At 47.8% G+C, this 18,720-nt stretch overlaps 1 protein-coding gene and 1 pseudogene across 1 annotated transcript; both read left to right on the forward strand.

Annotated features, from left to right (window-relative positions):
• The first annotated feature begins 3,800 nt into the window (after nt 1–3,800).
• Nucleotides 3,801–4,736, forward strand: LOC117872022 (olfactory receptor 51G2-like). The gene has a single exon (XM_034759977.1). The coding sequence runs from the start codon at nt 3,801–3,803 to the stop codon at nt 4,734–4,736; it is 936 nt and encodes a 311-aa protein (XP_034615868.1).
• Nucleotides 4,737–12,880: 8,144 nt separating this feature from the next.
• Nucleotides 12,881–18,403, forward strand: LOC117872029 (annotated as a pseudogene).
• The last annotated feature ends 317 nt before the right edge of the window (nt 18,404–18,720 follow it).

Genomic DNA, 18,720 nt, shown 5'->3' on the forward strand with positions numbered 1-18,720 from the left:
GCACGCAAATCTTGTATAAAAGGGGTCAAATGGGGTGTCTAAGACAAGGTTATGGTTTACTGGTTATGATTATGCTGTCTATATGTGTGTATCACTTTTGTAGTTGAAGTTATGAATATTGGCTCTATACTGTCTGTATTTCAAACTTATGCTATGCTGCTGGGTGACATCCCAGACAAACTGGTGTTAGCTCCACCTAGCCTGCTTGATGGCCCATTAAGGACCATCAGCTATACAATGGACCCATTGAGAGAAGGCAGATACGCCTTGTAACTCAGCAAAGTATGCAGGGACTGGCCCATGTGACTCCAGACTCCATTTTGCTGTAATTTTCCACAGTAAGAACCAAAGAGGTGTTCTTACACCTGGAAAAGACTATATAAGGCTGATGCCTCATCTCCATCTTGTCTTCAATCCTGCTTCTTACCTCTGGAGGAACTTTGCTACAAACTGAAGCTTTGAACAAAGGACTGAGGACCCATCCCAGTGGGGGATGTATTCCAGAGACTTGATTTGAACCTGCAGTTTATTCCATCGCTGCTGCAAGCCTGAACCAAGAACTTTGCCATTACTGTATGTAATTGATTCCATTTAACCAATTCTAACTCTCATCTCTATCTTTTTCCTTTTATGAATAAACCTTTAGATTTTAGATTCTAAAGGATTGGCAACAGCGTGATTTGTGGGTAAGACCTGATTTGTATATTGACCTGGGTCTGGGGCTTGGTCCTTTGGGATCAGGAGAACCTTTTTCTTTTACTGGGGTATTGGTTTTCATAACCATTTGCCCCATAACGAGTGGCACTGGTGGGAGTACTGGGAAACTGGAGTGTCTAAGGAGATTGCTTGTGAGACTTGCGGTTAGCCGGTGGGGTGAGACCGAAGTCCTCCTAGTCTGGCTGGTTTGGTTTGCCTTAGAGGTGGAAAAAACCCCAGCCTTGGGCTGTAACTGTCCTATTTGAGCAATTTGTCCTGAGTTGGCACTCTCAGTTGGGTTCCGCCAGAACCGCATTGTCACACACATCTCTGATGAACCTGTGCTAGCAGGGAGCTACAGAGGGTCCTAGTGCAGTTGTGGAGGCCCAGAGATTGTGGGTGGGTGGGCCTAGCTACCAGGGGATCACTGAGATCTCTGCATAACTTTGGGGATTCCTGGATCCTATGGCCCCCTGTTTATTTCTCAGGGAGAAGGGAAAGGACCTCCCTTACTGGAACAATGCGAGGGGAATTTCCCTGTAGGGAGCCCTGTGGAATCCCCCTTTCCTGGCCTGCACTGTGGGTTTGTAATGCAGGAAAGAGGGCTGTCGGGGAGAAATTTGGTCCTGTGTTATTATTAATTAATTATTATTATTAATTTACTTATTTATTAATTTTATTATGGAAAGCTCACAGCTGTGACAGCATCATCGTTATAGCTCGGCCGCCCCCGAGGTAGCCCTGTGACTAATCAGAACAATAGAAACAATGATGACAAGCCCATGTTCCAGGAATAGAACCTGCAGCAGGGCTGGCGCTGCAGTCCAGTTATGTAGCATCACCCCATGTCCCCTGTGATTTGGCTTCCTGCAGTTTGCATTGGCCATGAGGGTGGTTAAAGCAGGTGCACAGAAAGCCAAGCAGCTGAGGTTCCCTGATGGCCAAGTGGCCCCCAAGGGAATGTGCAGGCATGCTTCATAAAGACAGTTGCCTCCCTATCTGAACAGATACTGCTGCCTGTACAATCTCTCCGATGACTCCTTGTCCTTTAAGGTGAAGACCTCTGGTGTCAGCGGCTCCCCTTCTAGCAGGAATTGGGTACGTTGGCAGGTTTCACTAGCTTTACAATGCGAAGTGCTGTGTAAAGGCTGCAAGCTGTTTCCATTTGCAGATGTTCTGTGCAGCGGCAGAGGACTCAACTGGGCTGTCGGGGTGACTCAGCGATGGGGCTGGAGGACAGGCAGCGCTAGGTAGCTTGCGAACCTCTGCCCTATATCTACCCATGCTCCACGGTGGGCTGTTCAAGCAACAGAGAAGTCTTACATTGAAAGCGACCTGAAAGTGTTAAAACCCCGATGCCCTGCATGAGGGTTTCTCAAGGGGCCCATTTCTAGAGGTGACGTGTGCTCTGGGCCCGATCCTGCCAGGGGCTGAGTGACAAGAGACTCCACAGAATATCAGTGACTAGTTCCCAAATCGCCTCAGGTTTATTTGCTCCTGCAAATTTAATCAGCAAATGCATTTTCAAAGATTTTATTCTCTGGATCGATTGTGCACACAAGAATTCAGAGCTGCGTGGCTCTGGGGAAAAGATATGATAGGGCATATTTCTGTTTCCTGACTGGCTGAGGGCTTCAACATGTCTGCCTTCTTTACTGCTTAATGTTTTTTTCTTTAGAAAGTATGTCAAAAGTATTCCAAATACTGTGTGCAACGGGTTTGTGCTATTAACTCTGTTCGGTGAACAGTTGTAGGATACTGTCTCCTGGTAACTGACCAGAAGTTGTTTCTAACACTTATATTCAGGGTCGAGCATTCAGTCACTCTGCAAGACTTGTACAAGTCTTTCCAAAAAGTCCTGAGAGAACAGAACTGCTGGTCTGTGTTTAAGCAAATACAGGAGCTGAAAGGGGAGTGTAATGGTGGTTGTATGTAATTTGTGCCATCTTCTCTTACGGGAGCATGGCTCAAGTATATGCACACTCAACTGGATATTAGTGTAAACCTAGTGTTTGCATATTCACCCATTTGTGACACCATCCCCTCCTCCGCCAGCTGAAGTAACTGTCTGTGTTAACTTGTAACTTACCAAAAAATATCTACAGACATTTGCCTGGGGAGAGGATGCAGGTCCTGTGAGGATGACGGGAAGGCTGTAGGATGATCGAACTCTCTGGAGTCAGGCAACATTGGCCAGGCCAAGCACTTCAGCTTCCCATGGAGGGATTCCTGGGGGTCAGAGTGTATTAATGGGAGCTTTAGTTAAGGGAAAGTTAATAGAGCCCGGTTCTGTTCACAATCGCACATGGAAATCTGGAGTAATGCAGTTGAAGTCAATTTTATTGAATTAAGAACCTGGACCTAAGAATTTATCCCATGTACTGCAAAGGAGCAAATAAAGAATATACATATAATGAGGCAATGAAAAACATTTATAAATAGTTTCAGTGCAGGACAGAAAAATATAATGTCCGTTTTCACCATGCACTTGCCATGTGTTTATACACCTGTCATGGTACAATGGGAAACACTCAGAAGTTACGAGCCAGAAAGAGTGTCTGTGTGAAGGCCACAATTGTAAAATCTCACAGTGCTCATGTAGCCTCCGGAACTCCCAGCAACAAGATATCAAAGGGGCCAAGAGCTTAGCAGGATTCAAAGAGGGACAGGATGTTTATGCGGGTAACTAGAAGATCCAATTACAGAGAAGAGGATTTTTTAAGAAAGAGTCTTGGACGGGCTTTACACTTTCTTGATTCACACAGCAAAATATGTCTAACTAGTGGATGTCAGGGGGAAACTTTCCCTGGCAGCAGGTTATTCATAGCTGCCTATTGCAGGGCTTCTTCCATCTTCCACTGCAGCATCTGGAACTGGTCACTGGATAGTGAGCTAGATGGACTGCAGGTCTGATCCAGTCTGGCAGTGCCTATCTTCCTATCCTTGGATCCAAGGATATGTTTTCGCTGATCTTCATTGAGATCCTGGGAGTCTCTAGACTTGCACTGAGAGCAGAAAGATGTCTCGTTAAATATCATCCAGTCTCCTGTTCTTTTTCCTTTCAGGAAGAAAAGTTCAAAAGTCCCGGATCTGCCCACTACTTTATGTCAGCTGTAAATGACACCAAATTCAACTCTGCAGTGTTCCTTCTCACCGGGATACCTGGGCAGGAAGACGTCTACCTGTGGATCTCTATCCCCATCTGCTTAATGTATGTTATTTCGATAGTAGGAAATTCAATCATTCTGTTCATTATAAAAACAGATCCGAGCCTCCACGAGCCCATGTATATTTTCCTTTCCATGTTGGCCGTCACAGACCTTGGCTTTTCGATGGTCACGATACCGACGATACTGGGTATATACTTTTTCAACTCTAGGGAGATCAGCCTAAATGCCTGTTTTGTCCAGCTGTTCTTCATCCACTCGATTGCAAAATTTGAATCCTCCGTGCTGTTGTTGATGGCCTTTGACCGCTTCATCGCAATCTGTAACCCACTGAGATATGCTGCCATCTTAACCCCACCGAGAATAGCCAAAATGGGACTTGTGTTTATGGTAAGAGGAGTGGTCATAATATTCCCACTCCCCTTTCTCCTGAAACGGTTCCGATACTGTTCAGACAATGTCCTCTCCCATTCCTACTGCCTGCACCAGGAGGTCATGAAGATGGCTTGTTCAGATATCAGAGTCAACAGCATCTATGGTTTGTGTACCACACTCTTAACGGTGGGGTTGGACTCGCTGCTCATTTTTCTCTCTTATGTGATGATCCTCAAAACAGTGCTGAGCATCGCATCCCATGAGGAGTGCCTGAGGGCCCTGAACACCTGCATCTCCCACCTCTGCGCCGTCCTGGTTTTCTACATACCAGACATTGGCCTGTCTGTGACACACAGATTTGGGAATAGCTCTTCTCACTTGCTTCAAATGGTCCTGGGCTATTTCTACCTGCTGGTCCCGCCCCTGATCAATCCAATCGTGTACAGTGTGAAAAGCAAACACCTTCGTGAGAGAATAATCAGGGCATTTGTCAAGTGAAGGGTCAGTTCATCACTCATCTCCAGGGCTGGAGACACAGGAGACAAAAACCACAGGTACCTATTCCACAGCCTGGATCCTCTACCCCTGAGGTCCCTCCCTCTGCCCTATCTCCAGGCTGGAAGCCAGAGCCAGGCTGTGGTACGAGCTGCCAGAGAGCCAGAGCCACTGTGAGGAGCCCCAGACACGCCACATTTTAGGCCCCTCCCCCAGGATGTACAACCCAGGGAAAGTGGAGAGTCCAGGGTTCCCCACAGCAACCTGTGCTCCTGGGGCAGCTCTTACCATGGTCCGACTCTGGCCTGGCTGGGAGGTGGAGCATCGGGGGAAGTGGAGGAGCAGGGGGCAGGGCTTAGTGGGAAGAGATGGGGAAGGGGGTGGGGCTTCAGGGGAAAAAGAGGAATAGGGATGTGGGAAATTTGAACCAATGCTGGCCCCAGCTAGCAGGGTGGTGGGGGGCTCCTGAGTTAAGGAGGAGGATGGGGCTGGGGGTTAGGAGACCTTATGTTTTCGAGAAGTCTGAATTAATGTGAGCCTAAAGAGGGGGCTCTTTTTTAAAGTATCCCAGGCTGAGAGTAAGTCATTGCAAGGACCTTATAGGGAAGGGCAGGGAACCTGCAGGGCTACCTCAGGCCCCCAGGGGACACTCTGAGGTGGCCCCTGTCCACAGGGACTTGGCTACACTGTGCCATGCTCTTGGAAGCTGTTACTAATGGGCAGAGGTCAGCCCAGCCCCCAGGCTGCTCTAAACTCCGCTCAGGCATGGGGGAGAACAGGCCAGCAAATCAACCCCCTGGAACTGACTCCTTGCCATCTCCGCTCTCTGCACCACAGTGGGGAGCTCTGCTAGCACAGCAGAGAATCCAGCCGGGCCTGTCACCGGTCAGATGTCTGGAAGGCTGATCCTGTGGTCTGGTCACTGCTTGAAACTCAAGACATCTGGGTTTGATTCCCTGACATGTGTGACCATGGGCAAGCCATTGGCTGTCTCTGAGCCACTGCACAGGTGGATAATAGCCCTGCCCTGCCTCACAGAGGTGGCAGGAGGATAAATACATTCAAGGTGATCAGATATTCTGAGACCCTAAAATCAGGGCTATATCAGTGTTCCACAGAGCAACACCTCTGACATTGGTCTATAAAAGGATTCTTATCACAGCCTCCTGTGACAGCTGGTTTCTGGGAAGCCGTGAGACTCCAGCTCCTTGGTGTCTGTGGCAGCAATCTGAGGGCAGAGGTGAGCTTCAAACCTAGGCCCTGAAACATGGACATGGAGGAGCACTATGGTGACTGGGCCCAGGCTCACACAGGTTTCAGCAAAGGCTGCTTCCACAAGAAAGGAGCAAACACATGGGAAGATGCTCTCAGAGACACAGGGAAACTAGTCCGGGTCCCAAGAGCTCCTTGGCTTTCCAAAAGAATGTAAGTTGGGCCAATTCTGTTTCTCTATCTCCAGAGCGAAGCCTGTCTCACTTAGCTTGTAGTGATACATGAGATAGGTGAGTGTAGACCTGTGACAGCTGCTTGGTATTTTAAAACCATTTTCTCGAATGCTTTGTGAGATTTGTCAATAAAACTACTACTTTTAAGGAGTCTGGGGATGACTGTATAGCTCTGGTTACAAACACCCAAAGGGAATGGACTGAGGTGTCCAGTTGGACCTGCTTGGTGATAAGCATTTTATAGAGATGGGGTGTTGTTCTCAGCTCGAAGAGTGGGACAATTGTGAGATTCCCCCCAAGACAGGAAAGGACCTGGTTTAGAGGGTAAAGAGACCATATATCCTGGCGTTACTGTGACAATCCCCCTTCTTCTTGGCCAGCATCTATCCTTCTTGAGTGCCTATCAGAATTCAGAGGAGCAACTTGTTCAAGTTGGATCCAACATAACTCATAGACTCATAGACTTTAAGGTCAGAAGGGACCATTATGATCATCTGGTCTGACCCCCTGCATGCTGCAGGCCGCAAGACCCTTCCCTGGACTCTGCCATTGAAGTCCCCAATCCTGTGTTTTAGTGACTTCAATCGGCTGAGACCCTCCTGCTAGTGATCCCTGCCCCATGCTGCAGAGGAAGGTGAAAAACCTCCAGAGGCTGAGCCAATCTACCCTGGAGGAAAATTCCTTCCCGACCCCAAATATGGCGATCAGTAATATCCCGAGCATGTAGGCAAGAGTCTCTAGCCTGACCCTTGTTGGCCAACGTTCCACTCAAGACAATGATTCATAGAGTCATAGAATTTAAGACCAAAAAGAGCCATTAGATCATCTGGTCTAGAGGTTCTCAAACTGCGGGGTGGGCCCCCCTGGGATGTGCGGAATGTATTCTGCTGTGGGGGGCATGAGAAGCTTTAGGGGAAAAACCAGACTGTGCACATTTTACCCACAAATGTGAATAATTAGCAAAGCTGATTCCTCCAGACACAGCCAATCCTCAGAGGGCACTCTACATTTGACTCTAGGGGGTGCTGTGTATTTTGACGGATTTCTATTAAGTTTGCACAGCATGATACAACGTTGTTGCCATCTGTATGTGAATCCATTTGCTACCGTGTGGTGTGCACATTACATTGTAATCAGGGACCACAATCGCAGTTTTGTTTTGCTCTTATTACAGTGAATCGCTAGATCATTCGTGCAACAGAAAGAAAAGCACAACTGATTCAAGTGAAGCCCTGTCCCCCGCATGTATCAGTATATGTATTCGTGTGGTGGGGGGCGTCTACTCTTACAGACACAAAGAAGTGGGGGCGCAAACAAGAAGTTTGAGAATCACCGATCTATTCTGACCTCCTCTTTACCACAGGCTGCAGAATTTCACCCATTTACCCCTGTATTGAACCCAATGACCTTGTTTGACTAACTCATAACCTGTGTTCATCCAAAGCGTATCTTCCAGGAAGGCATCCAGTCTTGGTTTGGAGATAGCAGAAGAATCCACCACCTCCCTTGGGAGTTTGTTCCGGCGGTTAGTCACCCTCACTGTTAAAAATGTGTGCTTCATGTCCAAATTTAGTTTGTCTGGTTTCAGTTTCAAGCTATTGGCTCTTATTATACCTTTCCATGCTTGATAAAAGATCCCGTTAGTAGCTGGTATTTTGTCCCTGTGAAGGTGCTTGTACACTGTTATCAAGTCAGCTCTCAGCCTTACTTTTCATAAGCTAAATGGACTCAGCCCTTGAAGTCTCCACTGTCAGGCATTTTCTCCAGCCCTTCAGTCATTTTTTGGTTCTTTTCTGCACCCACTCCAAATTTTCAATCTAGGCACCGGACCTGGATGCAGAATTCCAGCATTGGTCTCACCAATGTCATATACAGACGTGAGATCACTTCCCTAGTTGTAGTCCTTACAAGCCTGTTTATACAGCCAAGAATATGCTGGAAATGAGAGAAGAGAAGACATGGGTGTGTTAGTCAGTCCCAGGATGACTGTGAGTCGCGGCTATGAACAAGGCGCATGAGGTCCTAGAATGTGTTAGGCAAGATAGAGAATTATTAATATGACTATACAAGGCACTGGTGAGAACTCCTCTGGCAAACTGTACAATTCTGGTCACTTCTATGCTAGAAAGAAGAATTCAGGCTGGAACAGGTGCAAAGAAGGGCTGCTAGGATGGTCAGGGCAATGGGGGGCCTGGCTTACGAGGAGACTGAAGGAGCTTGGCTGGTTTAGCCGAACACAAGGCAGACTGAGCACAGATCGGATTGCTCTATAAATACACTAGGGGAGTAAAAACCGAGTGGGGAGAGGAGCTCCTGAAGCTAAAATACAGCGTTGGCACAAGAACAAATGGGGACAAGCTGGCCAGGAGCAAACTGAGGCTGGAAAGGAGAAGGAGGTTTCTGACCATCCGAGCAGGGAGGTTCCGGAACAACCTCTCAAGAGCAGCAGTGTGGGGCAAACAACCCAGCTGGTTTTAACATGGAGCATGAAAGGTGCATGAACCAGGCAATATGCCAGGGTCATCTGCCATAGCAGGGAATTGGGCTCATGGACCCATGAAGTCACTTCCAGACCTATATCCCTATGGGTCACATTCACCCATTTTCACAGAATCATAGACTCATAGGACTGGAAGGGACCTCGAGAGGTCATCTAGTCCAGTCCCCTGCACTCATGGCAGGACCAAGCAGCATCTGGACCATCCCTGACAGGTGTTTGTCTAACCTGCTCTTAAACAGCTCCAAGGATGGAGATTCCATAACCTCCCTAAGCAATTTATTCCAGTGTTTAACCACCCCGACAGTTAGGAAGTTTTTCCTAATGTCCAAACTAAATCTCCCTTGCTGCTATATAAGCCCATTGCTTCTTGTCCTATCATCTCTAGTGCTGGTGATAGACCTCACACCCCGTGTCCAAATTTCCATCATCACCAAGTTTGGGGATAGCTGGATGTGGGGGAGGGGGTTGTTTGGGTCCAAGAGAGAGCTAGGAGCAGGCATTCGAAGCTGAGCTTTCATCATGCCACTTTCTATTAAAAATGGGGATGGCCCTTGCTTAACTACATGTGCATGTCTAATGCCTAAACATGAGGAGAGACCCTCTGAGCTGTGCCTCAGGTACCCAGTGCCTGCGTGAGCCCATCACTGTTATGTCCGGTTGTCTGTGGTATAACCTGTTCCTTACAACAGAGGGCTCTGTAGCCCAGTGCAGATAGAAACAGCGTCTCTGTCACTGATGGACTGTGTGACCGGAGATGTCCACTAACCAACCCTCAGTGCCTTCGTTTGTGGGTGCTCTGCTTGAGAGACGGCCAGCAGCACCAGCTCCTGGGATTTTATTGGGAGTCTCGCACTAGTTCCTGTCTTTCTGAAAGCCCCAACTTCTGGGATCAAGACACTGTGTGGGAACTTCGGCTTTCCACACCTGAGCCATTCTTTTTAGGTGACAAATCTGAGGAACTGTCTCACACTGAGGTGTGAGTAGAGGAGGTTTTGGAAAAAAATCGGATCAATTAAACAGTAATAAGTCACCAGGACCAGATGGAAGAGTTCTGATAGAACTCAGCTATCAATTGATCAAATCAGACTAGTAACTGTGGGATGTAACCTATGGCTGAAAACAGCCTCTGTATCAGATAACTGGCACACAGCTAATGTGATGCTGATGTTTAAAAAAGGCTTCAGAGGGAATCCAGGCCAGTACCAGTCAAATTGGTTGAAAGAATAGTAGAGACCAGAATGATGAGACTCATAGTTGAACACTGTTGGGGAAGAATCAACACAGCTTTTCAAAGGGAAATCGCGCCTCACCCATCTCCTAGAATTCTTTAAGGGGATCAACCAACATGTGTCATATGGTGATCGGGGCGGGGCCTCGGGCAGAAGGGGCGGGGCTGGGGTCAGCCTCCCCCAGCCAGCACTTCAGGGCTGCCTGGCCTGTGCTGCCCGGGGCTCTGGCGGAGATTTAAAGGGCCTGGGGTTACTGCGGCGGCAGGGACTGGGAGCCCCAGGTCCTTTTAAATCGCTGGGCCCTGGGGCAGCTGCCCCCCACCCCATCGGCAACCCTGCGAGTCGGGTCTTAAAAGCGCTGCTGTGGCAGCGTTGCGTGGCAGCGCTTTAATGTGGGCTGTGTAGAGTCCCGTACCGGCGGCCACTTCTTACCAGTACGCCGTGCCGGCGCGTACCGGCCCACTTTCACCTCTGGGGGTGATCAAGGGACTATGGGGTACTTGGACTCTCAGAAAGCTTTTGACAAGGTCCCTTATGAAAGGCTCTTAAGAAAAGTGAGCAGTCATGGGGTAAGAAGCAAGGTCCTCTCCTAAATCAGTAACTGGATAATAGATAGGAAAGAAAGGGTAGCAATAAATGGTCAGTTTTCAGAAAGGAGAGGGGTAAATAGTGGTGTCCCCCAGGGGTCTGTACTGGAACCAATCCTATTCAACATATTCATAAATGCTCTGGAAAAAGGGGTAAACAGTAAGATGCCAAATATACAGATGATACAAAACTACTTGATATACATAAATACAAAGCAGATTATGAAGAATTACAAAAAGAACTCATAAAATGGGTTAACTGGGCAACAAAATGGCAGATGAAATTCAGTGCTGAGAAGTGCAAATAAGGCACATTGGGAAATAGAAACCCAACTGTACATACAAAATGATGGGAATTAAATTAGCTGTTACCACTCAAGAGAGAGATCTTGGAGTCATTGTGGATAGTTCTCTGAAAACATCCACTCAATGTGCTGCAGCCCGCATCTTGAATACTGATGGCAGTTCTTGTCGCCCCATCACATAAAAGATACGTTTCTATTTGAAGAACTACAGAGAAGGGCAACAAAAATATTTAGGGGTATGGATCCGCTTCCATGTGAAGAGAGATTACAAAGATTGGGATTTTTCAGCTTGGAAGAGAGACGACTCGGGGGATATGCTAGAGGTGTATAAAATCATGAATAATGTGGAGGAAGTCTATAAGGAAGTGTTATTTACCCCTTCACAAGAGCCAGGGGTCACCCATGAAATCAAGAGGCAGCAGGTTCAAAACAAAAGAGAAAGTATTTTTTCACACAACGTACAGTCAACCTGTGGAACTCATTGCCAAAGGATGTTGTGAAGACCAAAAGTATAACTGGTCCAAAAAAGAACTAAGTAAGTTCCTGAAGGAGAGCTCCATCATTGGCTAGTAGCCAAGATAGTCAGGGATGCAGCCCCATGCTGTGGGTGTCTCTAAACCTCGGACTGCCAGATGCTGGGAGCAGACAACAGGGGATGGATCACTCGATATTTGCCCTGTTTTGTTCATTCCCTCTGAAGTATCTGCATGGGCCATTGTCAAGACAGGACACTGGGCTAGATGGACCAGATGTGGCTGTTCTTATGTTCATAAATTGTTCCACTGATGGATGGGCGGCTGCAGACAAGCCATTTATAGGGGCTTCTTCTGCTATAGAGCTGGCATAGCCACCCTAGGAGACACCCAAGGTCTGCTCAGTATAGGAGGCTGATGAGGTCTGGCTCCCACCTAGGGGTGTGGTCCTGTAGCACAAGGGAGAGAGGCTCATGGGTTGAGCTAGAGCTGGGATGGAAAAGAGAGAGGATTCCCCCCCCTCCATGAAAATTTTGACACAAACGAAAATGTTTCCTTTTTCTCCATTTTCTGGGGTTAGTTTTCATAGAAAATGGATCATTTTTCGCTGAAAGCTCAGCTGCCATGATGCTGCCCAGCTGCAGCTGCCTGGATCCCCAAGAGAAACTGGAGGCTTTTCATCTGTCTATCCCTCATAACGTAAATGAAGGTTGCACTGAGGGAGTCTATGGCTGCACTCTGGGCATGGAAAGGTTGAAACCTCTGGACCAGCCTGTGGCTGGGGTATGGTGCCCATCAGCTACTCTAACCAGCCTTCCCATCTCTCTACAGCACCTGCCACCCTGTACAACACCCCTTCAGCAGATCCTGCGGGTAGTGGCTACTGTGACAGGATCTAGTAGCACATAACTGATGAACCTGTGTTGGCAGAGAGCTGGAGTGGGTCCTAGAGCATTTGTGGGAGCGTAAAGATTGTGGGTGGGCCTATCTACCAATGGATCACTGAGATCTGTGCATAACTTTGGGGATCCCTGGATCCTGTGGCCCACTGTTTAGTCCTCAAAAAGAAGGGAAGGGACCTCCCCTACTGGAACGATTGGAAGGAAATTTCTCTGTAGGGAGCCTTGTGGAATGTCCCTTCTCTCACCTGCATGCGGGGTTTGTAATGCAGGACAGGGGGCTGCGAGGAGAAATCTGGTCCTATGTTATTTTATTATTAATTTACTTATTTATTAATTTCATCATGGAAAGCGCACAGCTGTGACAGCATCATCGTTACAACTCGGCCGCTGCCGAGGTAGCCCTGTGACGACAAGCCCAGATTCCAGGAACAGGGCCTGCAGCAGGGCTGGCACTGCAGTCCAGTTGGGTAGGATCACCAATGTCCCCTGTGATTTGGCCTCCTGCAGTTTGCCATTAGCCATGATGGGGTTAAAGCTGGTGCACACTAAGCCAAGCAGCTGAGCTTCCCTGATGGCCAAGTGGCCCCCAAGGGAATGTGCAGACATGCTTCATAAAGACACTTGCCTTCCTAGCTGAACAGATACTGCCTGCTGCCTGTGCAACCTCTCCGATGACTCCTTGTCCTTTAGGGTGAAGACCTCTGGTGTCAGCGGCTCCCCTTCTAGCAGGAATTGGGTACGTTGGCAGGTTTCACTATCTTTAAATTGCAAAGTGAAGGGGAAAGGCTGTGAGCTGTTAGAATTTGATGATGTTCTGTGCAGCAGCAGAGGACTCAACTGGGCTGCTGGGATGATTCAGTGACTGGGCTGGAGGACAGGCAGCGCTACGTAGCTTGGGAACCCCTCCCCTACATCTGCCCATGCTCCACAGTGGGCTGCTCAAGCAACACAGACGTCTCACATTGAAAGTGGATGTGTTATTCCTTGACTTTAGCAAAGCTTTTGATACGGTCTCCCACAGTATTCTTGCCGTCAAGTTAAAGAAGTATGGGCTGGATGAATGGACTGTAAGGTGGATAGAAAGCTGGCTTGATCGTTGAGCTCAACGGGTGGTGATCAATGGCTCCATGTCTAGTTGGCAGCCGGTTTCAAGCGGAGTTCCCCAAGAGTCGGTCCTGGGGCCGGTTTTGTTTAATATCTTTATTAATGATCTGGAGGATGGCGTGGACTGCACTCTCAGCAAGTTTGCAGATGACACTAAACTACGAGGCATGGTAGATACACTAGAGGGTAGGGATCGGATACAGAGGGACCTAGACAAATTAGAGGATTGGGCCAAAAAAAGCCCAATGAGATTCAACAAGGACAAGTGCAGAGTCCTGCACTTAGAATGGAAGAATCCCATGCATTGCTACAGACTAGGGACCGAATGGCTAGGTAGCAGTTCTGCAGAAAAGGACTAGGGGTCACAGTGGACGAGAAGCTGGATATGAGTCAACAGTGTGCTCTTGTTGCCAAGAAGGCTAACGGCATTTTGGGCTGTATAAGTAGGGGCATTGCCAGCAGATCAAGGAACGTGATCGTTCCCCTTTATTCGACATTGGTGAGGCCTCATCTGGAGTACTGTGTCCAGTTTTGAGCCCCACACTACAAGAAGGATGTGGAAAAATTTGAAAGAGTCCAGCGGAGGGCAACAAAATGATTAGGGGTCTGGAGCACATGACTTATGAGGAGAGGCTGAGGGAACTGGGATTGTTTAGTCTCCAGAAGAGAAGAAGAATTTGATAGAAGCCTTCAACTACCTGAAGAGGGGTTCCAAAGAGGATGGAGCTCGGCTGTTCTCAGTGGTGGCAGATGACAGAACAAGGAGCAATGGTCTCAAGTTGCAGTGCGGGAGGTCCAGGTTGGATATTAGGAAACACTATTTCACTAGGAGGGTGGTGAAGCACTGGAATGCGTTACCTAGGGAGGTGGTAGAGTCTCCTTTCTTGGAGGTTTATAAGGCCCGGCTTGACAAAGCCCTGGCTGGGATGATTTAGTTGGGAATTGGTCCTGCTTTGAGCTGGGAGTTGGACTAGATGACCTCTCCCTTCCAACCCTGATATTCTATGATTTTATGATTCTAAAGTGACCTGAAAGTGTTAAAACCCCGATGCCCCGAGTCAGGATTTCTCAAGGGGCCCATTTCTAGAGATTCTATGTGCTCTGGGCCCGATCCTGCCAGGGGCTGAGCGAGAGGAGACCCCACAGAATATCAGTGTCTAGTTTCCAAATTGCCTCAGGTTTATTTGCTGCTGCAAATTGAACCAGGAAATGCATTTTCAAAGATTTTATTCTCTGGCTCGATTGTGAAAGCAATATTCAGAAAATAGGTCTCATAGGGCATATTAGTGCTTCCTTAGCGGCTGAGGGATTCAGCATTTCTGCCCTCCAGATACCCCTCCGGGTTACAGGGCTACCTACATCTCTGCCCCTACTCTGGTCTCTGAGTGCCAGATGTCAGGCCTCGTACCCTTCACTCTCCTGGGGTGGAATCCCGTGACCCTCCCACAATCAGACTGGGCCCTGGGCTACCACACATTGCTGGTCGACTGTGCTTGCAAAGCAGGTCTGAGTGGGTTCGGCAGCTGTGGTTCTTCCCTCTGGGAGTCTGTGACTAGTGGGAGACAAGTGACCAGCCAGCCTTCGGGAACCAAACTACTGTTTAATCTGAACAGTAGGACTAAAGCCTAACAGGGGAGAATAAGAGAGTTTTCAAACAACCGTCTTCACCCGTTTCTGACCCCAAGTCTTTCTGCTCTGAGGGGGACCCAGGCAGGCCAAGGGCCTTGAGACTTCCCCAGCGGTGTCTGTGCCTGTCAGTCTGAAGAGATTCTCAGCATTGTGAACTCGGTAACGTGGCTGGAGTCCAGAAACAGGCTCATCCCAGCTTGTAGCTCTGGTGTTGTCTCTCAACCACCCTGAGGTGCTGACTGAGAAATAGCTTAATTGAGCTGTTGATTCCCTTGGTGTTTGTTTTCCAGCAGCCCGCTATTAAACAAAGATGAGCCATACTGGTTTCTCCTCATATAGCCATAACATAAACATTCCAGTGGTAAACCTAATATAGCGCTACAGCAAACATCCCCAGAACTGGGTTCAACATACACATTCATTATGGCAGCTCAGCTCCAAGTATCTCACAATGATATTCCCTGGTGCTACGGATTTTATGAATACAGAATATAGCCAGTCACAAAGAGAGAGAGAGAGAGAGAGCGAGAGAGCAATAAACTACTTACCTGTGGGAAATGACGTGGCATTTCCATGAATACTCATGCTTTTGACTTTGAAATCCACTTCCTGCAAACCCTCATCGTGCCTGAATAACAGGTACTGAGGTCACTGTGTACTAGACAGTGAGAGCTCAGGAACTCAGTATTATCTACACTGATCCCAATGCCTGTTACCACTCCGGATACAGGCCAGAGACTGACAAAAAAACAGAACCTGAGGAGAACCAGTCAGTTATTAACCCAGGGACAGAGGTGCTACTAGAATTCTGTTTGCTGACAAGTGACTGAATGAGGGCTGAAATGCACAATCTGTTCAGGTTCTGAAGAAATCCAGATGACAGATGCTACATTTTAAGCCGCTCTCTAACCTGAGAAATCATCTCTGAAAGTTCAGAGGGGAAAGAATGGGTTCACACATGAGTACTAAAGTACAGATGTGTAAATGTTATGCCAAAACTTTTCATTGTAATACAAATATTACAAACCAGACTTTCATGATCTGAATGAATATCAAAAGCCAGCAGCAGAGTTGTTGGAATCTCTACAGGAAGGAGCAGTGGAAACTTTACTGCTTAATGGCTTTTTCTACATTTGAATGTATGTCAAATGTATTCCAAATATTGTGTGCAATGGGTTTGTGCTATTAATTCTTTGTTCAGTGAACAGTTGTATGATACTGTCTCCTGGTAACTGACCAGAAGTTGTTTCTAACACTTATATTCAGGGTCCTGCATTCAGTCACTCTGCAAGACTTATACAAGACTTTCCAAAAAGTCCCAAGAGAACAGAACTGCTGGTCTGTGTTTAAGCAAAGACTAGAGCTGAAAGGGGAGTGTAATGGTGGTTGTATGTAATTTGTGCCATCTTCTCTTACAGGAGAATGGCCCAAGTATATGCACACTCAACTGGATATTAGTGTAAACCTAGTGTTTGCATAATCAGCCATTTGTGACACCATCCCCTCCTCCGCCAGCTGAAGTAACTGTCTGTGTTAACTTGTAACTTACCAAAAAATATCTACAGACATTTGCCTGAGGAGAGGATGCAGGTCCTGTGAGGATGACGGGAAGCTTGTAGGATGATCAAACTCTCTAGAGTCAGGCAACATCGGCCAGGCCAAGCACTTCAGCTTCCCATGGAGGGATTCCTGGGGGTCAGAGTGTATTAATGGGAGCCTGAGTTAAGGGAAAGTTAATCGAGCCCGGTTCTGATCACAATTGCACATGGAAATCTGGAGTGACGTGGTTGAAGTCAATTTTATTGAATTAAGAACCTGGACCTAAGAATTTATCCCATGTACTGCAAACAGGCAGTGACATAATTTGAACTCTCAGGAGTGGAGCAAATAAAGAATATATATAATGAGGCAATGAAACACATTTATAAATAGCTTCAGTGCAGGACAGATAAATGCAATGACTGTTTTCACCATTCATTTGCCATGTGTTTATACACCTGTCATGGTACAATGGGCAACACTCAGAAGTGGAGGGCCAGAAAGGGTGTCTGTGTGAAGGTCACAATTGTAAAATCACTCAGTGCTCACGTAGCCTGTGGAACTCTCAGCAACAATATATCAAAGGGGCCAAGAGCTTAGCAGGGTTCAAAGAGAGACGGGATGTTTATGCGGGTAACCAGAAAGTCTTGGACAGGCTCTACACTTTCTTGATTCACACCACAAAATATGTCTAACTAGTGGGTGTCAGAGGGAAACTTTCCCTAGCAGCAGGTTATTCATAGCTGCCTATTGCAAGGCTTCTTCCACCTTCCGCTGCAGCATCTGGAACTGACCACCGGGTAGTGGGCTAGATGGATTACAGGTCTGATCCAGTCTGGCAGTGCCTATCTTCCTAGCCTTGGATCCAAGGATATGTTTTTGCTGATCTTCATTGAGCTCCTGGGAGTCTCTAGATTTGCACTGAGAGCAGAAAGATGTCTCGCTAATTATCATCTAGTCTCCTGTTCTTTTTCCTTTCAGGAAGTAAAGTTCAAAAGTCCCCGGATCTGCCCAGTACATTATGTCAGCTGTCAATGACACCAAATTCAACTCTGCAATGTTCCTGCTCACCGGGATACCTGGGCTGGAAGACGTCTACCTGTGGATCTCTATCCCCATCTGCATAATGTATGTTATTTCGATAGTAGGAAATTCAGTCATTCTGTTCATTATAAAAACAGACTCAAGCCTCCATGAGCCTATGTACATTTTCCTTTCCATGTTGGCCGTCACAGACCTTGGCTTATCGATAACTACCATACCGACAATACTGGGCATATTCTTGTTCAACTCTAGGGAGATCAGCCTAAATGCCTGTTTTGCCCAGCTGTTCTTCATCCACTCGTTTTCAAAATTTGAATCCTCCGTGCTGTTGTTGATGGCCTTTGACCGCTTCATCGCAATCTGTAACCCACTGAGATATGCTGCCATCTTAACTCCACCGAGAATAGCCAAGATGGGACTGGTGTTTGTGCTCAGAGGGGCGGCCACATCATTCCCATTCCCCTTTCTCCTGAAACGGTTTCGATACTGTCGAGATAATGTCCTCTCCCATTCCTACTGCGTGCACCAGGAGGTCATGAAGATGGCTTGTTCGGATATCACAGTCAACAGCATCTATGGCTTGTCTACTTCACTCTTAACCATGGGGTTGGACTTGCTGCTCATCTTCCTCTCTTAGGTGATGATCTTCAAAACAGTGCTGAGCATCGCATCCCACGAGGAGTGCCTGAGGGCCCTGAACACCTGCGTCTCCCACCTTTGCGCCGTCCTGCTCTTCTACACACCAGACATTGGCCTGGTTATGATACACAGATTCGGGAATAGCTCTTCTCACTTGCTTCAAAAGCTTTTGGGCTATTTCTACCTGCTGGTCCCACCCCTGATGAACCCAATCGTGTACAGTGTGAAAAGCAAACACCTTCGTCAGAGGATAATCAGGGCATTTGTCAAGTGAAGGGTCAGTTCATCACTCATCTCCAGGGCTGGAGACACAGGAAACAAAAAACACAGGCACCTATTCCATCCTGGATCCTCTTCCCCTGAGGCCCCTCCCTCTGCCCTATCTCCAGGCTGGAAGCCAGAGCCAGGCTGTGGTACGAGCTGCCAGAGAGCCAGAGCCACTGTGAGGAGCCCCAGACCCTCCACATTTTAGGCCCCTCCCCCAGGATGTACAACCCAGGGAAAGTGGAGAGTCCAGGGTTCCCCACAGCAACCTGTGCTCCTGGGGCAGCTCTTATCATGGCCCGACTCTGGCCTGGCTGGGAGGTGGAG

Source organism: Trachemys scripta, chromosome 1 (genome assembly GCF_013100865.1).
Source record: "Trachemys scripta elegans isolate TJP31775 chromosome 1, CAS_Tse_1.0, whole genome shotgun sequence".
Lineage (NCBI taxonomy): Eukaryota > Metazoa > Chordata > Testudines > Emydidae > Trachemys > Trachemys scripta.